The sequence below is a fragment of the Cyprinodon tularosa genome, unplaced genomic scaffold (assembly GCF_016077235.1).
Source record: "Cyprinodon tularosa strain WSP-4 unplaced genomic scaffold, ASM1607723v1 ctg17, whole genome shotgun sequence".
Lineage (NCBI taxonomy): Eukaryota > Metazoa > Chordata > Actinopteri > Cyprinodontiformes > Cyprinodontidae > Cyprinodon > Cyprinodon tularosa.
In genome coordinates, this window is record NW_024038531.1 from 101,362 (window position 1) to 123,674 (window position 22,313).

At 36.2% G+C, this 22,313-nt stretch overlaps 1 protein-coding gene across 3 annotated transcripts in view; it reads left to right on the forward strand.

The window, feature by feature from the left end:
• Window positions 1-19,101, forward strand: part of LOC119781055 (sodium bicarbonate transporter-like protein 11) — a 39,238-nt gene extending 20,137 nt beyond the window's left edge. For all 3 annotated transcript variants that reach the window (XM_038281384.1, XM_038281385.1, XM_038281386.1), the window contains exons 5-20: window positions 746-965; window positions 1,075-1,156; window positions 1,605-1,728; window positions 3,176-3,385; window positions 5,686-5,770; window positions 5,848-5,973; window positions 6,341-6,454; window positions 6,938-7,070; window positions 7,349-7,422; window positions 8,306-8,588; window positions 9,964-10,070; window positions 10,216-10,381; window positions 10,546-10,719; window positions 13,882-14,077; window positions 16,422-16,591; window positions 17,900-19,101. In XM_038281384.1, the coding sequence (XP_038137312.1) occupies window positions 746-965; window positions 1,075-1,156; window positions 1,605-1,728; window positions 3,176-3,385; window positions 5,686-5,770; window positions 5,848-5,973; window positions 6,341-6,454; window positions 6,938-7,070; window positions 7,349-7,422; window positions 8,306-8,588; window positions 9,964-10,070; window positions 10,216-10,381; window positions 10,546-10,719; window positions 13,882-14,077; window positions 16,422-16,591; window positions 17,900-17,966 (2,331 nt within the window). In that variant the 3' untranslated portion in view covers window positions 17,967-19,101. The remainder of the gene's footprint in view (window positions 1-745; window positions 966-1,074; window positions 1,157-1,604; window positions 1,729-3,175; window positions 3,386-5,685; window positions 5,771-5,847; window positions 5,974-6,340; window positions 6,455-6,937; window positions 7,071-7,348; window positions 7,423-8,305; window positions 8,589-9,963; window positions 10,071-10,215; window positions 10,382-10,545; window positions 10,720-13,881; window positions 14,078-16,421; window positions 16,592-17,899) is intronic.
• Window positions 19,102-22,313: the final 3,212 nt, after the last annotated feature.

Consider the following 22,313-nt stretch of genomic DNA (forward strand, 5'->3'; position numbering starts at 1 on the left):
TAAAAGGCAATTAAAGATATGATTAAACACAACTGGTTTAGATAATGTCAAAAACAAGCAGAAAACAAAACCCAGGAAGCTTACCACTTTAATCGGGCTGTAATCCATTGATCATGAGGAATAGCACAAAACAGAGTCTGCAAGCACATCACCATTGATTTCTCTAACAGCAATATGTACTTCTCAGCAATATCGCCATAAATGTGTAAAAATGAAGTCATCAAAAAGAGGGAAAGAGAGTAGAGAAAGTAGGTTACGGAAGCCCTGAAAGGCAAGAGAGAAAGGAAATGTTTCAAGTTTTTTTCTTTTTTTTGTTCTTGTATTATTTTCTGCCCTGAAAGGCAAGTAAAAAAAAAAATCAGGAAAATTTATCTGTTTGGTCTTGTAATTCTTTATTTTGCCACTAGAGGCACTGATGTAATAAGACAGTCACTCACAGCTGTATTCTTCATCTGTATAGTCAGAGAGGCTATAAAGTTACATGTCCCAAACATATATTTTTGCAAAGTAAAATAAGATACAAATAAGGTACAAAAGCTCTGTAATCATTGGCCATGGCATGTGTTTATCATATCAATTTGTATTTTCATGAGCAATAGAAACTTATTTGCAGGGATGATCCAGCATATTTGTAGCACAATATCATAACTGCTCTTGTAGTAATTTCTGTACAGTATATACTAAAACCCATTAATCATCTTTTACTGTCAATAATCGTATATATTCTAATATTCTTTCCTTTCAGTATGTGAAGCCCATGAATTTTCAAGAAGAAGTGCGTGCCCACAGAGACCTGGATAGCTTCCTTTCTCAGGCAAGCATCCTTTTGGATGAAAAAGGTTCCACTCTGGATGAGGTTCTTAGGCGAATGATTGCTCACATGGTGGAGGACGGCCATGGCAGCTGTAACGTAGAAGAGGTGATGAACTCTTTATTCACAGATGCAGGAGGGAGAGATATAAATGGTGAGTGAAAAATAGAGGTCTTAATAATCATTAAATTGCAATTATTTACCCTCAAATAAGCATCAAAAACCTTATTTGTCTTGTTTTCTCATTCTTTTTACCTCTGCAGTTCATCTTCTGTCAGAGACTATTCAGGGTGTGACTACTACCGCAACCGGTATTCATTACCAGCAATCCTGGATTTGTATTCTGTGAGTTCAGCAATGAGAGTAAACAGTTCTTTTATGATCAATACATTTCTACATTATAACAGACCTGTTTGGCAGAATCAGATCAGAGAGACCTGTTACTCTGAAATGCAGTAGAAATACGTAGTCAATAAAAAATGTTATGTAGGGCAACTTCGGCCTGAATAAGTCTTTAAAATGTTTAGCGTTTTGGTTGCATCTGTAAATAAAACTTTTGATTTAATCATTTCATTTACAAACAACCCAGAGAGATATTTCAACTGATCTCAGATATCTTTAGTAGTTTTGACCTCTTTCTATCATTACCAAGAATGTACATCTTTACTTTATGAGATGATATGCCCCTCTTTGGTTTTAGAGGTTCTCTTTAATTTTCAGACCAAAATTTGGCCCTAGGGCCTTCATTTTGACATACATGCTGTAGCTTAAGTTTCTTTTTTTTTTCTGAAAGGTCCAATGTGAGAAACCTGCAGAGACGTCAAGTCTGCATCACCCGTTTGGAGAGGCCCCAAAACTGGGGAGTCAACTGTTGTGAGGCTCGTTATGTAATCCTAATCCTTGCTCCACCTAGAATGGTAAGACTGAGAAGTGACTTCATAAAACAAGATGGATATTTTTTTAAACAGTTAATGATCTAACATATCTATTAGAAATGGTTTACTTTTGTCTATGTTACCATTCTAAGCTTCTAGAATGGCTCAGAACTCAATCTTAATAGATTACGTTGAAACCAAACAGTTTTAATGAACTGTTCTTCAGAAGCTTTTTCATAGCTACAAAAAGTGTGGTTTAACATGTACAAGTTGTTTAATAGTCAAAAATCTATGGAGGACCAGTAGAGTCACTTAAAAAGAAAAAAGGACAATTTCAAATTTAACATCTAAATCAAACAATTAGAAATCCAATTTAAATGTGTTCTGTAAAGGCACATTTAAATGTTCTACTATAAGGTAAATTTCACTGCATTTTAATACAACTTTCTATCTACCAAAACAACATGATGGAAGGTAATTTAGTTATACTATTTAAAAAAATAATAATATGATCAATGCCTCCAATGAAATGAAACTACACATTATGTTGTTTGTAAATATTTTATCTAGAGTAATGGAAATGTGCTGTTTCTCCTTTAAATTATTTAAGCAAAGATAAATTGTAAATTGTATAGATTTTTTTAAATACTCCAATTTAAGGTTTTATCCTATTTCAGAAAACACATTTTAAAGACTAGAATACATTAATTTATTGTAAATATAATTCAACATAAAACATGTATGTCGTGATACAAGTGTGACTAACCAATGGGAGAGCTGGTTTCAACTGAGGAGCAACAGTAGCTGTCTTTACTGGGTTTTCAGTGTTCTCAGATTGGACATGCAAAAGCTAAATGGAAAAGGGAAATCATTAAAAGTATACACAGGGACCAGAAGGTTAATAAAAATGGGAAATTAAGACTTTAAAATGAGAAGACAATGCATCTGCTAGAAGGATTTGAAGATACATGGTGATGGAAATGGAAACGGGAACTCCTTTTTTAAATGTTTAAAAAGATATTTATAATCAGATTGATGTATCGTTGTTTTCAAATCCTCCAGTTAAAAGATAACTTAAAAATACATGTTCAAATTGAAGCATTTAATCCTGGGTTGATGAAGACAATTTAAATGATTAAATTTAGAATGTACAATTACAAAACACATTTAAAATGGATTTCTAATGGTACAGTACTAAATGTAAATGTTAAATCTAAAATGGTTGTTTTCCTTTTTTAGTGACTCTTCATGATGCTCGTAAAATGCACATATGTTTTAGCCTTTATGGATAATTCTCACCATTTGTGGATAACCAAATATCCTTAATAGGCTCAAACCTGCGAATAAATTTTTACTATTTTACTTTTTCGAAAATCCACATCCAAGACTCATATCCTACAAAATGTTGAACCATTCTCCAGCTAACATAAACATTTTATTAAATAAAAACACCAGATCTGTTGAAATCCTTTTTTTGTTTTTTTTGCAGAAAAGCACCAAAACAGCTGTTGAACTGGGTAGAACATTTGCCACCATGTTCTCGGACATTGCCTTCAGACAAAAGCTTCTGGATACAAAAACTCAGGAAGAGTTTAAAGAGGAGCTGATCTCTCAGCGACACCAGCTCTCTGTAATCACTGAGAAGACGGCCATAGAGGAAGTAGATGAGTCGGACCCACGGAAAGGAAAAGCTCTCCAGGTGTGAGACAAAAGTTTACAGTTAAACTGGGTAGTTCTGTGTTGGGATCAGCCTTGAATTTACTGATAGATCACACAGTGATAAATGAATGCCAAAATGCATTGGTCAGTACAACACTGATCCTTCTGAGCAGGCGCCCTCACTTGCACATACTCCCTCTACTGGCTTCTTGAACTCTCCAAATTTGGAGACTACCCATGTGTTTTCAAGCATTATCCAGGCATATAAAGATGTAGTGCAGTAAAATAGATGAACCAAATTATCTGAGTATTCTGTTTGCACACCCTATTAGCCAGAGCAGTAGATGACAAGCAGCTGGGGAACGGTATAAAAACACTGCCAACCCTTTCATAATGCTGACGGCAGAATGTGAAGAGCTCAGCGATAAACTACTTCCTAGTATGCAGTTTTAAGATAAGAGGAAACACGTGTGTTGAAGAAGAGGGAATCTCCAAAGACCATATAGAGAGAAGGTAGGGGATTGGCTCGTTAGAGACTGCAGTTAACAACAGTTTGATGCTGCACCTTATCTTCCTACTGGGTTGTAAACGGCACTTTAGTATTGGATTCGAGCTGCCAAGCCATTGTTTTATCCTTTTATTTATTGTAAACTGCAAACCACACAAAGTATACAGTATGTTTATTTCTGAGATAGTGATCCATAGTCTACTTGGTTTGCAAAGTAACATTTCAGACAATGAAAAGCATTAAATTCACAATCTCTGAGCATAAAATGAAGTGGATTAAAAGCATCCTTGTTGGATATATAATTCAATTTGTATTTTAGTGTTCTCTATTTTACGTTTATTTCCAATACATATCGTTCTAAATGTCCCCCAGGACTGTCGAGCATCGACTGCAAAAACCTTAGTTTAACATGTACATATAGTGTATTTATGAATAATAAATGTGTGAAAGGATTTTCACTAAAAGGCAGATTTTTTTTATGCAAGTGCTGCATGAGGCCTTTTCTAATGTTCACTATACCCATATAGTATTCATGCAGCATTAATACACCTCACTGTGACTTTCCTTTTCTTCACAAAACACATCCATGACTAGTGGTCAGTCAAAAGTAAAAACATGTTTGGGCTCGTAATCTTTTCTGAAGTATACAGATATTTATCTTCCTCTTGTTGCAGTGAATAATTGCGCAAATAGATTCCAAAATGTTCTAAGGCTGAATTAGTAGTTTTGAACCTAAAATATTTTCAGTTCTTATGGCATGTCATCTGAAAAGATGATAATCATATTTTCAGCTGTGGTTTTGATTCAGGAGGCTGGAATCACTTCCAAGTCACAGATTCTGTTAAATATGCTACATAGAATGTTTGTCTTAGCTAGTAATTAGTCCTGTGTTTACTTGTAGTATTAAATTCTACATATAGTCTATACATAGTTCAGTACACCTGAAACAGAAGCGTTCCACACCCGTATTGGTAGGCAAGCACAATCCTCATGGCCTCTAGACAAACAAAAACAAAATATGTCGATGTTCTTGCCCAGTTTAAAAAAAACAAACAAAAAAATCCACATCCACAAAATTGCTGTTGTGGGAATCACCCTTAATCATGCAGAGAATAGACAGGCTGCCTTTGATATCTTATAACAAAGTTAATTACTTAGTGAAGAGTGCCTGCATAATGCAGGAGCTTTAATTCTACAACCAATTGATGCATATAGTTAATGTTTTAAAAGCTTTGTAAAGGAAATCAAAAATGTTTATATTGGTAACAAATTTCTGGTGATTGGCACAGTAATACCTATTTTACTATAAAAAAAAGTGATCGGAGCAGATTCTTGCCATTGTCAACAGCTTTTAGTTGCAGTTATTGTTTCTAAGCTAGACTCTCTGATGTTCAGCGGTCACGTCCTCCTTTTTGTGGTCCTTCCTATTTTCTGATTATCAGAATTGATGGAAAACTGCACTTTGCTGAATTGTCTGCCTGGTTGGAACATCGTTTAACTCAACATGAAGCAACCACTGCAAAAAATAAATAAATAAATACATAAATATGCCATTTTACCCACAACATGCCAGTTAAAAAGAAAGGATCCAGATATATGCCATGTAGTGCTCTATTCTATTCTATTCTAGTTTTACAAATGGATGATACATGTTTAGTTCTTAAGTTGTTTGTCTGTTAACTTGTTCACTATCATAAAGGTACAGTACATGTGGTTATCTGCAAAATAATATGTGAGGAACACTAAAATTAGAATAAGACACATTTTTTAGATTTTCCCATATTTTTCTTCATTTCAATTGTCCTGGCTATATTTTGCTTTGTGGCTCACAGTGCAAAGATTTCTTCAAAGCTGGTAAAGGGGTTTACGATGACCTCCGCCGGAGACTGCCTCTTTATCCTTCAGACTTCACAGACGGTATGACAAAGTTGTTGGTGGTCTGTTTGGTAGATCTCTGTTTTAGCTTTTCATCCCTTTTATTATCCAATTTACAGGTCTAACAGGAAAAGATTGCTGTTTACTAAAGTATACGACCACTGCTATTTTCCTCTACATTGCAATTCTCCTCCCTGCAATTGCCTTTGGCTCTCTGAATGATGAAAGCACAAGAGGGGAAATTGGTAAGGATTCTGTTTTAATAATGTATCTGGAATTGTATTATAATATTTTGGGAGAGGTGGCCTAGTGGTTAGGCCATAGAGCTTGGAATCCTGAGGTTGTGAGTTCGAATCTCACAACCTCAGGATTAAGGGTTAAGGGTCTTTGCCAATCTGGGCAAAGACCCTTAACCCCACACTGCTCCCTGGGTGCTGAAAATCGCAGCTCACTGCTCCCCAAGGGGATGGGTTAAATGCAGAGAGTGAATTTCGTTGTGCTGTACATGTGACAGTGTAATGACAATAAAAGGGTGGAATATATTGTCCTATCTTATACAATATTATTTGTATGTGTTAAGTACACAGTTGTGGTTCATTTTTGCAATCACAGATGTCCAGAAGACCATTGTTGGCCAGAGCATTGGAGGAGTGATATACTCTCTGTTTGCTGGTTCACCTCTGGTCATTCCTCTGACCACTGCACCTTTGGCCATTTTCATCAGTGGTGTGTATTCTTGGGTAATATTTTCAAATAAAATATCCCTATGCATTATGATTTTAACACTTTATATTCATCATATCAACAGAAAAACAAAAGTAAAGAAGAAAAAAAAAACGAGTTTACACATAAACAAATGACTTTAAGGAGACAGATAGTGAATAACTATTTTTCAAGGCTATAATCAGTCTAATCTATGATTTATAGCTTTTAATGATGCAGTTTGTTTTGCATTTGTTTTACATTTCTTACAAAGTCTTAAATGCATGATACCTCTACACCTATATATGGTCATATGTATGTAACATATGTTTTGTAAGCTTAGCGCATTTTCAATCACTAAACAGAATGAATAAGTCATAAAAAGCTGCAATATTATTCACAGCAAATAATTTATAATTTCCATGTGGCTTTACAGGAGTAATTCTGATGAAATGCAAAATATTTATGAGTTTGTGTCTGTGTTTTGCTTGTATCTATAATTCATAGTTATCAGAGGTATCTGTGATGACTACAACCTCGACTTTGATGCTTTCTATGCTTGCATCGGTTTATGGAACAGCTTCTTCCTTATCCTCGGGGGCTTATTCAATGTCAGCTTAATGATGAAACTCTTCAAACGGTAAATACACAAGAAAATTCCTTTTATTACAATTTAGATTCTCTTGCTTGTAATACATTAAATGAGCATTAACCTACGGGGCCATGCACTTAAGTGAAATCAATAGTAATAAAACAAAGATTTCTTTGTTTTTGCCGTAAGTTCTGTCCTCACTAACTTTACTCTCTTTTCTCTCTTGGCTTATCTTCTGTTAGTTTGCTTTGAATAGGCTGCTGCTCTTGTAAGTAAAAAGATATGATTTGTGAATTTACTCTCTTTCTGTTTGTCTTATCATGTAGTTCAACTGAAGAGGTCATTGCATTGTTCATCTCTATAGCTTTTGTTGGGGACGCAGTGAAAGGCACTGTCAAAAGTAAGTCTCAGAAAGGTCAGAAAACATGACCCAAGCTGTAAACCCAGCTGTAATAGATAATGTTGTCCAGACGATATGATTAACCCCAGCAGAGTTTTTTGAGGTAGTAAGGGCCAAAAGTGCTTCAATCCAATGTATGGAAAATAATTCATAAATAATAGTTTATGTGTTTGTTTAAATAATAATATAATTAACTTTAATTAAAAATAGAATAAGAAATTTAAATCTAGTTATCTATATGCAACAACATGTAGATATACGATAAAAATTTTTTATTTTATTCACAAGGCATTTCATCCTGTGTTTTAATTTAACATAGTATTATAAAACAATATAAAACCCTCTGGGTGCTAAACTCTATAGCAGCTCATCTGCATGCATCATCTTATATTTCATGGTATACTCTACAGGACAATAAAATACTAACAAACTTTAAACATTAAAAGAAATATATTTTTAGCATATAAATAAATGAAATTTTTATTTTTTTTTTATTTTCCAGGTTGGGACAATGTAATTATTTTATGGTGGGCTGAAGTGCAGAGCAAAAACCAAAAACGAATACTTTTATTAGGAACTGAAACTCATGTGTTTCCTTTATATGGACAACTAAATTCTGTTTTGTTTATATTTATTCACTTTTAACGATTTTTAATAATCAAACATATAAATATAGCCCTTAATTCTGTCTACAGGCAATAAAGTTCTGTGTTGAGCAGCGAAAGATACCTTAATCTGCTTTTCTCTTTTGCTAAAACTCGTTTTTACAGCTGGTGGGAGACTAACAAAGAATACTCCTAAAAACAAAAGTTTAGAAAAGACATGTTGGCATGACAGTGGATATAAATGATCCTTCTTTTCTCATTCCAATCTTTTCTCACAGTTTTTGAACACTACTTCCATGGGCCAACACTGGCAACCACAAACAGCACAGTGGTGAGTCAGCAGTTTGATGAAATTCTGAAAGACATTGAGAACATAACAGCAACTGCGCCAAAGCATGGAACTGGGAGGAACATGTCACTTTTTGGACATCAAGAAGAGGAAATTTTATACTATCTGCCAGAGACTCTGGTGCATTGCACAAGAGAAAGGCCCATTCTTTGTCTGCTGCTCATGTTGGGGACTCTGTGGCTGGGTTACACACTCTACCTCATCAAGAAGAGGTATGATATTTTACAAACACTGGCTCATAGTTCTTGTTCAACAAAGTGATTTAATGATTTACCTAAGTACTACTAGAACTTCACATTTAAGAACTTGAATGCTAAATACAGTATGTTTATCACAGTAATGTGTGGGCTAACCCTTCAGTGCCATAGAGAGTAGATTCAATACCACTCCAAACTTGCTTTAAGCAGTTCACACTTCTAAACAGGGATGTCCAAAGTCGCTCCTTAAGGGCTGGGGTCCTCCAGGTTTTAAAATGACTGTCTGCCTTTAAACACTTGGTTTTCACATTGCAGCTCAGTAAACGTGTAAATAAGCCACAATGGAAATCAGATATGCTAAAGTAGAGAAACAGGACAGTACACTGGCTCTCCATAGACTTTGATACCAGTGCTTTACCATATGCAGGCATGGTGGGACACATCTGTTTTTCAATTCCATTAAGATGTTATCATTTCAGTTATCATTCATTAGTAGAATCTCAATTCATATCAGTATAAATGTCATTATATTTGGAATAATGAAGCACTCTTATCAGCCAAAGGTAGCATCTTAACAATGTATTTTGCTTTTCATAATTTTTTGGGGGGTTATTCTTAAGTATTTTACACCTAAATAGTTTAATTTCTGGGAAAAAAAGATCCTATCCCCTTCCCTGAATGTATTTTTATTCACACTAGAATTGCAAGTGATGTGTCAGAAAACCCTTCTAGGTAAACATCTCTAACCTATGAAAATAAAATATAAAACAATAACTACAAGAGCACAACCCCCCCCCCCCCCCCCCCCCCCCCAACCTTGGTCCTTGGGCATCACTGTCCTTCATTTTTTTTAGATTTGTTTCTTCTAAAGCACATCTTATATAACCAATAGCATTACCATAAAGTGTATGCCAAAAAGTGCAGAATAGGTCTATTAACCACATATCAAATGTGTTGTAGGAGATAGCTTTAGCCTACTATGTACTCTGTCTAAAGAAACAATTTTAGTGTACTGAGACTAGAATCCCTAGATAACTATCACTGACTTCAGGTTTAAACGCTGAAACGGATGCACCGGTGCCTAAATACCTCCTAAACAAAAGCAATATTTCATTTGTGCTGCATCAGTTTAGGATGACGTGAAGATTAGGAGAAGTTATTGCATCATCTGTTAGTTTGAGTTCAAAGCATTTCGGCATTTTCTTTTTTACTCATTGAAATGTCATATTCATCGCATTTTATTTATCAATTCGTGAATTTAAATTAGATATTATTCCCATCGTAAAAAAGCAACTACAGAGATATTTATTGTGATACTTCTTCTACTGTAGAACACACTTCATGAAAGCTGTAGAAAGTTGTACTATGTGATGCTTTTTTTCCAATGCAGCCCATTTCTGAATTGCAAAATCAGAGAAGTGGTGTCTGACTGTGCTTTGCCTATCTCCGTGCTGATATTCTCCTTCATTGGCTCCTATCTTTTCATTGACATACAGCGTAAGTACAGATCCATCAAATGAAAGTATTTATTGAAGACTACCCTTGAGGCTCAAACTCACAGCTATGGTACACAACAGCTTTAGTGATTCAACGCTGTTATTAGTTGGTTACTGTGTGAATAATGTATTTTCTCTCTTAAAAGTTCCTGTATTCAGCGTCCATGATGGTCCAATCCTCAAGTACCCTGCATTTGAACACCTGTCAGGAATGGCAGCACTTAGTGCTGTTGGACTAGGTTTCCTGCTTGCACTGCTAATCTTTATAGACCAGAACATTGTCATCTCTCTTACACATGTACCGGAACACAAGTAAGAACCCACTTTTATGTCTGAATAGAGAGAAAAGACAAGAAAGTATGACATAAATTATGTCTATTTTCTCTCCAATAACTTCTGAATAAGAACAGCAATGTTCCTTTTACGCTTTAAGTTGGAGTTTTATATGTGTGTGTGTGTGTGCACGTTTCCATCAGGTTGTTAAAAGGCACAGCGTTCCACTGGGACTTAATGCTGACTGGCTTCATCAACATCCTCATGTCCTGTCTGGGGTTGCCATGGATGCACGCTGCCTTTCCTCATTCTTCCCTACATGCCCGTCAGCTTGCCAAAGTGGAACAGCATGTAGAGAATGGACACGTCTACACAACGTGAGTAAAGTTAAAAAAAAAAAAAAAAAGAGTTTGAATCCTTTGCTGTGCAGGGAAGATGTATGATAATTATGCTGTTTTTTTTAGCACCATGAAACAAGAAGATATTTCAGATTATTCCATTTGATTTGGTTTTAAAAAAGGTTTCACTGATTAAAAAGAGAAATTATGTGTTGTTTTAACTCAGATCTGAAAAAGCCTTTAAATAAAGACACTGCTGATGTTTATCGGCCGTCTCAGGAGGATGCTCTTGGATGTCCATATAGATCATTTTATGAAGAATTTATCTTTGAGGATGTCATGATTGGTTTAAGGCTAAACCCACATGCAGAACACAAACGGAGGCTGAGTAATAATTTCTAGAGGTGATAGAGAACTTCCTAGAACAGAGGGGGCCTTCTCTATCAGCTTGTTAAGCTTTAAGTCATTTACTTTGATGGTCCTACAGCAACAGATGACACTCTAGATAACAGACATACAGAAGTTAGCTTGGTGATGCATACCTTATTCTTAACAATTGTGGAAAAAGACGTAAACTTTTACGTAAACTGTCACCATCATAGTTACCTCTACATCAGGCGTGCCAAACTGAAGCCAAACTAAAGGGTTCTACAACTTTCAGTTACACACATGGACAAGATTCTTAGTGCCCCTCGTTTAATGACAGACAAAAACACAATGGACACCAAAATAATAAGTATATAAAAAAAAAAATCTATGAAAATTAAGAAATTAAATTCAGAAAATGCTTTTCAACCAGGCTTCGGGATGATTTAAAAAAAATAAACTAATGAAACAAAAGGTAACCCTGAACTTAATATTTTGTTGCACAACCTTTTGAGACAATTCCTATAACAGTGAATCAGACTTCTGCTTCTCTCAGCAAATATTTTGACCCACTCCTCATGAGCATACTTCTCCAATTGTCTATGGTTTGAAGGATGCCTTTTCCAGACAGCCTGTTTCAGCTGCTTCCAAAGATGCTCCATTGGATTTGGGTCAGGGCTCATTTAAGGCCACTTCAGAATAGCTAATGTTTTCCTCTTAGGCATTCATGGGCATTTTTAGCTGTGTGTTTTGGGTCATTTCCTGCTGCAACATCCATGACCTGCAAATGAGACCAAGCTCTCCGAGCAGCACATTTCTCTCAAGAATCCCTTGCTAGTCCGGAGATTTCATCATACCCTACAGAGATTCAGACCCCTTTTGCCAGATGAAGCAAAGAAGCTCCAGAACATAGCAGAGCCTCCTTCTCCATTCACAATGGAGGCAGTGTTATTTTCTTGATATGCTTCATTTTTCTGTTTGTGATCATTAAGCTGTTAAATGTTTGTAAAATTTTTACTTTTTTTCCCCATCTCTCCATATGATATTCTCGCAGGAGTTTTATTAATTAGCAACATGTAGTTTGGTAAATTCCATTGTATTTTATGATTTGTTTTCAACCATGGTGACCTCCTCGGTTGTCTTACATAAGTCCACCTTTGCTCAAACAACAACAGATGGTGTTATATGCTACTGATGTTCCTTTAACAGAAGGAACATCAAAAGGGGTTACAATTCTTACTATCCATCTCTATTGGTCATCGATTTTCCTTCTGGGCTACAGTCCCATAGATTTTACATTTCTGAACAATATGAGTTTATGTAATCCCAGGAACATCAAGCTGTTTGGAGATGGTCTAATCTCCTTTTTTTTCTATCTTTGCTTCCTCTGGTCCATATTGAGTATGATACACACCATGTCACCAAACAGCACTGTGATGCCTGTAAATCTATATATAGGCCCATTGACTGATTAAAAGATTGTAGATATATCTCCCTTTCATCACTTTATGTTAAACCTTTTCTAGGGGTCCCGATTTGTTCAGGGCTGTTTCATTATTTTATTTTCTTTAATCATTCTCTTGAAGCATGGGCGAAAATCAAATTCTGACTTTCATTTCATCAATTTTTATATACTTTTCACTCATTATGACTTGCTAAATTCATGTTATTACTGTGATAATTTGTGTATTCTTCTTTCAATAAACATGTGGAACCTGCATTTTTGCCATGTGTTTATATCCCTGGTCAAAAACAAGTCAATATATCGACTGAATAACTTCCTCATCATGCCACCCAGTTCTGTGGAGTCCTATTGATAACCTGATTATTTGATTCAGATATGTTAAAGCAAAGACATATCTAAAAGGTACGCCGACCCTCAAGGACTGGAGTTTGGCATCTGTGGTCTAGAACATTGATCCCAAAGGTTTTAGTTGTGACCGTACTTGGGGTCCTTGGTCAAGCAATATGGAGTCTTGAGATCCACTACAGAAATTAAGATAAACAACACATTTTAATGCTGCATTACTTGAAGCTCTGAAGGTATTGCTTACAATTGGAAGCTTAGGACTGAGACCTGACCAGTTTTATCTGCGATTAGCTCCACTTAAGAACCTTAACACCATGTTAGAGATATTCCCAAATTTAGAGCAGCATTTCTTAACCCTGCTCCTTAGGGACCACTGTCCTTCAGTGTTTTAGATGTGTCTCTACTCAAGAAAACCTGATTTAAATGATTGCATTTCCACCTTGTAACCCCTCAAATGCTGCAAAAGCCTGTTAATTACCTTTTCATTCAGTTCAGGTGTGTTGAGGCAGGGGCACTCCTAAAACATGTAGGACAGTGGGCCCTGAGGACCAGGATTAAGAAACTCTTACTGTAGATTAAAATGTAAGATTTCGTTTTACTATGAAAATCCTTGAATTTAAACAGGCCACTATAAACATTATCCAAATGCATATGCTTTGGAGAACTTAATTATCTAAGGCAAGATCATCAGATGAATGTTATCAGATTAATAGAATCTATTGTTTATTACATAAATATTTATGATTGAGTTTAGAGCAGGGATAAAACATAAAGATTATGTTTGCTGTTTTTTTTTTTTTTTGTAAAGAAGTATCGGTTTATAAACACCCAACCTGCTTATTTTCAAAGATATTTTTTAGATTTTTGTTGACCAAAAATGAAACAAATCCTTTTAATTCTGAAAGAGACATTTCTGCAGAGTGAGCCATTGTTATTTATTTTATTGCGTTACCATAAAGAAACCACAGAGATTTTTGAATAAAACAGTTTTTCTTTGTTTCTCTGTTTGCTTTCTGTCGTTAAAGGATCGTCAGTGTCAAAGAGACACGTCTCACCTCACTAGCAGCAAATATCCTGATCGGCCTATCTGCATTCATGCTACCCATTCCTCTCCAGTGGATTCCCAAGCCTGTCCTCTATGGTCTTTTCCTTTACATTGCAGCCACTTCACTTGATGGAAATCAGATGGTGGACCGAATGACCTTGCTGCTGAAAGAGCAGGTGAGCAGAAAGATTTTTCAAACTATTAATTGCTTGGTTCAGCCATTAGGTTTCTACTTGTTTGGCTCATAATTTCAGTCCTCCGGTGTACTTAATTAAAATACTGATGAAGAGTACTTGAATGAAAAAAAAGTCCATAGTAAAGAAAAGGAACAACAAAAAAGAAAAAGAATAATTTCACCTGAGATTCTTGTTAAACTAAAGATTTTTGAAATTTTTTTCAGTATGATAACAATAATTTGCATACAAAAATAAACTTATGTGATAGTATAGTGCTCAGTATGCCAGCCTCTCTTACCTTAACAAAGACTAAAATTGGTAAAATGAAAGGATGATTTCAAGACGGGGTTTTAATATGGGTGTATGTTGGTAAAGATTGTCAGTAATCCAGGTCATAGTAATTCCATAAAAACAATCCACTGGACATTGTTTCCAAGTTTGAAGATATTTCACTTCCCATCCAGGAAGCTTTTTCGATTAAAAATGTCAGGAATAGCGTTGAGCTCAAGGTTTTATATAGTAGCCCCTCAAAACCTTGTTTTACCTGTCTAACTCTCTGAAAGGGGTGTCGTTAAAGGGAATTGTTGGCCTGGCTGAATAAGCGAGGTCTTCTGCTCCCCGGTAAAGGGGTTGGGGTTACAATGATTAATATGGGTGGTGTGGCTCATTGTCAATTTTAAGTAGATCAGACTTGGAAGTCAACTACACTATATTGCCAAAAGTATTTGCTCACCCATCCAAATTATTGGAATCAGGTGTTCCAATCACTTCCATGGCCACAGGTGTATAAATTCAAGCACCTAGGCATGCAGACTGTTTTTACAAACATTTGTGAAAGAATGGGTCGCTCTCAGGAGCTCAGTGAATTCCAGCGTGGAACTGTGATAGGATGCCACCTGTGCAACAAATCCAGTCGTGAAATTTCCTCGCTCCTAAATATTCCACAGTCAACTGTCAGCTGTATTATAAGAAAATGGAAGTGTTTGGGAACGACAGCAACTCAGCCACGAAGTGGTAGGCCACGTAAACTGACGGAGCGGGGTCAGCGGATGCTGACGCGCATAGTGCGAAGAGGTCGCCAACTTTCTGCAGAGTCAATCACTACAGACCTCCAAACTTCATGTGGCCTTCAGATTAGCTCAAGAACAGTGCGCAGAGAGCTTCATGGAATGGGTTTCCATGGTCGAGCAGCTGCATCCAAGCCATACATCACCAAGTGCAATGCAAAGCGTCGGATGCGGTGGTGTAAAGCACGCCGCCACTGGACTCTAGAGCAGTGGAGACGCGTTCTCTGGAGTGACGAATCGCGCTTCTCCATCTGGCAATCTGATGGACGGGTCTGGGTTTGGCGGTTGCCAGGAGAACGGTACTTGTCTGACTGCATTGTGCCAAGTGTAAAGTTTGGTGGAGGGGGGATTATGGTGTGGGGTTGTTTTTCAGGAGCTGGGCTTGGCCCCTTAGTTCCAGTGAAAGGAACTCTGAATGCTTCAGCATACCAAGACATTTTGGACAATTCCATGCTCCCAACTTTGTGGGAACAGTTTGGAGCTGGCCCCTTCCTCTTCCAACATGACTGTGCACCAGTGCACAAAGCAAGGTCCATAAAGACATGGATGACAGAGTCTGGTGTGGATGAACTTGACTGGCCTGCACAGAGTCCTGACCTCAACCCGATAGAACACCTTTGGGATGAATTAGAGCGGAGACTGAGAGCCAGGCCTTCTCGTCCAACATCAGTGTGCGACCTCACAAATGCGCTTCTGGAAGAATGGTCAAAAATTCCCATAAACACACTCCTAAACCTTGTGGACAGCCTTCCCAGAAGAGTTGAAGCTGTTCTAGCTGCAAAGGGTGGACCGACGTCATATTGAACCCTATGGATTAGGAACGGGATGTCACTTAAGCTCATATGTGAGTCAAGGCAGGTGAGCAAATACTTTTGGCAATATAGTGTATTTAAAATAGATTTGTTGCACACACTGAGCATAGTAAGAATCTGAATAAGACTGCAGATGGTCAAAGTGGTTTTTTTGACACATGAGAAAATAGCTTTTTGCTCTTTTATGTTTGAGTCAAGCCTGAAAATCTTATATCAGTGAAACCTTAACTAGATTTTAAAAATCTAGGTTCAATATATTTGATATATTGAACCTTGATGCTATTTGTGGAAGACAACCAAAACAATGCTGTCAGGGCTTTGTACCAATGTCAGCGGTAAGACAGTGTGTCTACCCATTATAATGAATTAGGGTTGACCTGGCACTCATTGAAAAAGGAATTTAGCAATACTTTATGTTGTACTGTATTGTGCAATAACTGCTTGATTCCCCTTCTGTCGGTCTAGACATCTTATCCTCCGACTCACTACATACGACGTGTGCCTCAGAGAAAAGTACACTTCTTCACAGCCCTGCAGATGGTTCAGCTGATAATCTTGTGTGCTTTTGGGATGTATCCTCTCCCATACATGAAGATGGTGTTTCCTCTACTGATGATCTTACTGGTCCCTGTCAGGTGAGATACCCGCATCCACTAATGAGTGAGGTGAATCAAAAAGGGCTATGGTCAAGTTTCAGATCAGCTGCTCAATGCTTTGATTTTACTGAATAAAATAAGACTCATAATTACATGTAGTTAGGAATAATGATTAAAGGTTGTTTTATCTAAAATGAATTACTTTATTTTCTTTAAAGACAGTTTCAGTATAAAAATGCAATAAGGGCTTTTGGACTTTCATGTAACATCCAAGCTCTTACTGTGATATGCAAGTTTTATCAGGACAAAGTAAGGACAGCAAATTCTAATGATTAGGGTTGGGAATTGATAAGATTTTTACGATTCCTATTCCCTTATCGATTCTGTAAAATGATTAGATTCCTTATCGATTCTCGTATCGATTCTGTGAAACAATGAACTTGGTAAGTGCACGGTGACATTTGTCTACCTTCGCCTGGGATGTTCTATATTTGCCTGCCTCGGCGAAAACATAAGGCAGTAAACAGGAGCTGGCAGCCTCTGGGTCAGTCATGCTACCCGTCGTCACAGTCATACAGTATAAATCTAATGGAGAATGCATCTGTTTAATGAAAAAGCATTACTGTACAATGTCGGGAAATAAACTCATCTCCCCTTGATTTAAATAAGCGAGCGTCACCCTGAACTGCAGAGCAACTTCGTACCATGTTTAATAACCCCAAAGGGAGGTAGGAAATGGGGTTATTTCCAGTAAATGATATGTACTAGGAACCACATTAAGCACAGCCAGTGATATAAAACTAGTTAATTACCACCAGAGTTGCCTTCCATGCTAGTCGTAACGTCTTCTTCTGTCCGGAAGCATCAAAAACACAGCAACATTTGTTAAAATGTATGCCACGTTGTGTGCGCAGGTGTTTCTGCATGTTGGATGTGTTTCCTCCCGCGGATGTTGTCGACACTTTACATCCAAACTTTCGACCAGTTTACCCGATGGGATGCCATTTTTTTTGTTTTGCTTTTCTAGACTTGGTCACAATGTACTTGCTTACTGAATGACGTGTGCGTAACTTGCGTAAAATATGTGACGTTGTACTGCCCAGCGCTAGGCTCTGGTGCTACTTGGAACCGTTAAGAGAACCGTTAAGCGAGCTGCCAAACGGTGCCATGGAATCGGAACACACGGAACCAGTTCTGAACAGGAACCGGTTTTCAATTCCCATCCCTACTAATGATGTTCATTTCATTTCCCTCCAGATAGTATATGTAAACAAAGCTGTTTATTAGAAGCTGTTGTACTAAATAAAAAAGCAAAATATTTTAAGGATGTTGTGCTTTCTATTCCAGGACCAGCTTGCTTCCCAGAGTGATTGATGCCAAGTATCTCGACATCATGGATTCCCAGTACATGTAAAAAGACTGGATAAGCTAGTGAAAGGGAAGAGACTGAAAATGTACCTATTTGTAACCAAAACGCGTCCATGTGATTTCATCTGAAACATTTGGTGGTGATAGGGTTTGCACTTCTAATTTTCATATGGTTTTCCTTAGAATCCACTATAACTGTAACTGGCTTCAATCTTAAACATCTCTGCAATATGATTGAACTCTTAGAGCTAGAAAGAAAACAACATATATACAATACCAACAGATAAATCTACATGGAAATCTACATGAAGCAAAATATGTGTTTATCATTTCTTTGATGAATAAAATGCTGATTATTTGTTTATATGGAGAGACACCTCTGTTTGAAATCCCTTGCTGATGAGGTTTAAGAATTATCAATTCTCTGAAGCAAATGTTTATTGTACTTTTTAGTTGTGAAACCATTCATTCTGGTGTGTCACCTAATTTATTGTCTTATCTACTTGTCATCTCCTACACATGGGAACTGTGTTGTCCTTGCTGTGTTGTATTCCAAAGCTGCTTTACTTTAACATATTGTGGTCAAATAAAATATATTTCAATGGAAAGTGTTTAACAAAACTGATTTATAGTTTTCCTACAGAAAACAATTTGCCAAAAACTCAATTTGAGTCTGAGACCGCTCACAGAACTATCCCACATGCCATCAATAGATGGCAGTGGAGCTTTACACCTCTGCTAAGATTCAGTCCTAATCTGTGTACTCTCTATTTTATCCCAACGAAATAAAATGATAGATCACGTCAGCCATCATCTTGTAAAAGAAATGGTGATAATGAAGTCCTGACCACACAGTTATTGAGCATGAATGGTTTCAAAGGTCACCAGGTTTATATGATCAGACATCTAATTTGTTTCATATGTTTGTTTTCCTGCAGCGTCACTTTTTTAATCCAACACCTGCTTTACTTGTTTATTTTAATCAAAACTTTCATTAATACTTCGATATTCTCCTAACATCAACTCTTTTCTGCTTCAGCAGTCTCTACTCAGCACTTAGCATATATATAAATACTTACAGGAGAAAATTCTCACTGCTGGAAACTTACTTTTGACTTAAAGCACCTTGAAAACTGAACAATAATAAAACTGTAAAATAATAAAGTCTCTATAAAAACAATCTTTATGACAACAGATTTTTTTGTTCAAATTCAAATGGTTAATTACCTTTTAGGTGTTGAATGATTGATTAAATAGATTTTTTTATAAATTTGACTTTATTGGAATTGTAATATTCAAGTACTTTTTACAATTGCTGACAAGCTTTTTGACATTTTTCAACAATATTTAAGAATGATCATCAGCTCCATGTTTTTCAGGTTCGAAGACCTCATTACCACTTGACATTTCTGTCATGCATCTGTGAAGATGTGCCACCTTTGAGCTTTCTTTTACTATTGTAAATCACAGCTGTACATGGACAAATTTACAAAAGAACATAGCTGAAAGTCCAGTACACCAAAAGTAATTCTCTAGTATCAATAGTTTCAATAATACACATAAAATCTGCATTGTAAGGCCCATCATGTACTTGTTTTCAAAGGAAACGGATGAAAAAACTTATTGTAACAATCAAATGTTGGCAGAGCAGATGTAATGACCAAAAGGGTGTAGGCTGAAGTGAAAAGATACTTACACAATTCTAACATAGTACCAAGGAGAGCAAATAGTTTTCCTACAGTATCACAATATACAACTGAACACAACAAAAAGGGAAAGTGCATAGATTATATAGCTTTGCTACTTTCAAAAAGCAAAGATTTATAAGGCCTTTTAAAGACTTCTATTGTTTTGTATTTTTCAAATTCCTCATTTAACTTATTCCATATACTGACCCGTTTAACTGAAATAAAAAAATCTTTCTTAATTCATTGTAGTTTTAACTTTTTTTTATATACCTCTTACTCTAAGGTGTTTGCTGATTCTCTCTCACCAAATAGCTCCTGGACATGGGGCGGGAGCATATGATTATATGCCTTATACATCACCATGGCTGTGTTCAATACTACAAGATAAAAAGATTGGAATACTTTTTGCTTATTAAAAAGATGATTTAATTATATAATTAAATTTACTTTATTTTCTGTTCTGATTACCTTTAAATATGAATATGTTAATAAATTCAAGGATTTATTTCAAAAGAAAAATCTCCCTTTGGTATTAAAATGTTGTGTTTTATGACAACATATGCATGTTTTGTGACAAAGTTTTATTTCAGATTGCTGAGAATGAAATAAATAAGAGAACAAAACAAGATACTATTGAAGCTTGCCTTGCTACAACATTTTCCTGGGTTTAAATCCCAGCCAGGATCTACAGTATCTGCATGTTTTACAAGATTTCTGCTGATTTTCTCTTGGTATTCCAGCTTCCTCACAAAGAACAGTATTAACCTTTGTGGTTAATTTGCAGCCCTTAATTGCATTTGGTCTGTGTGTCTTTGTACATATGATTGTTTCCTATGGAAATTTAGCATCTTAAACACTATAAAAAAATAAAAGCATGATTAGCAGAACCTTCCACTCCAACATTTTTCCTAAATTATCATGATTCCTTTTGTTGAGGTTGCATTTTATAGATAATTACAATCTGACAAATATTACCCCTTATAAAAGCTGTTTGCTCTTTACAATAAGTCATTTTATTAGTTTAATTTTGAAAGATTAAGTTAATATTAAAGAAATATTTGGCAATTTCTAGAAGAAGAAAGTGAATATATTGCTATTATCTATAGCAGGAGTGTAAAACTCCAGTGGTCAAGCAGAAGCATATCTAAAAGTTGAAGGACACCAGCACTCTGGGAATGGAATTTGACCCTTTGATCTATAGGATGGTACGCTGATATATAATAATATTTTCCATTTGCTAAGATTGATTCTATTTGTTATGTATTAATATTTATTTTATATAGTTATTACCTTAACATTGTTTTTAATCCAACTTCTGATATTGTACATCTAAATATGAGAATCGATTTCACTATTCAAAATTGTAATGTAAATGTCCTGATCTTGGCACTGATGGCTGGATTTGTTTTGTTTTTTTCCAATCTGCTTAGCTCCACCCACTCAGTCTTTCATCAGATTGACCTGCTCCTGCTTTGCATTTAAGCTGCCTGTTTTCAGCCATTGGTGCAAGATTATTCGAGCCGAGAGTTTTCTAGCTAACTATGAGTTTATGATTACCTGATCCTGACTAATTTCTGTCCCTGGACTTCTGAGTTTTGGTTTCCCCTGTTATTCTCTGTTACCTGACCTGTTTTTGGACCTTGGACCTGTCTTCTCACCTCGCTTGGTTATCCCTTCAGCTCCTCTTCGGACTTCTGAAGTTCTGGCATGGAAATTTGTTCCTGCTTCGCCTTTGGATAATCCCTCCGAATTCTTCTGCTCTGCTTCTCTCCTGGAACTCTGGAACACAAGCTATGGAGAAACATCCCTCCGGACTTCACTCCCTCCTCTGGGCTCATCTTTGTTCTGAAGTCACTAACCCTACAGAGTATCCAGAGAACCTGTCCCTGCTGATGAGCAGCCACATGCTGATTTATTTAAAAGCAATTGTTTTGTTAGTACCTTGATATGTCTGCTTGAATTCTGTGTCCTATGTTCTGAGCTTTTGACAATAAATAATTTTAGAGCAAACATCTGCCTTGTGGTGTTACCTTTAATTTATTGAGTTTTAAGCTGCTATCATAAAGTACAGCTTGTCATGCCATTATCTAGGTTGTATTATAAAATAACTGGTTGTGTTCTTTGTCACATTAATCAACACTGTTTGTATACTTCCTGAATGCTGGAAAGAAGTAGTATCATGGTTATCTAAGTATTTTTCGATTGTGCAGACAGCATATATATACAAGGGGTTGGGTCAAAATGCATAGCGTGAATTTCACTATTATGGGAAAATAGAGGGATTTACATTTTTACATATACATTGCAATGTAGTGGCCGATATGTGCATTACATGGTATATTGCATCTTTGAGTTGCATGCCACATCAATTGACATTTTAAAATAAATTGCAGCTAATCTCAGATGGAGATAACTAACACAACTAAACATATTATCAGTTTTAAATGAATGTAATGTTGTAATGTCTATCACTACAACTAATAAAAAAGAAATTCAGATCTAAGTAGTTTGACAGGGGTTTGATGATTATCAAACTATCCATTAATCAGCTATGAAGTCAATTGTTGTAGGTTATTCTATGTAAACTTGTTTTGCTCAAGCAGAAAATCTTCCTTCATTTAAAGTTAAGGGGAGGTAGAATCAGGAAGCCAGGATAGTTAAACCTACAGTCTGGTGACCTTCATATGTAGCTTTTAAAACTTGAA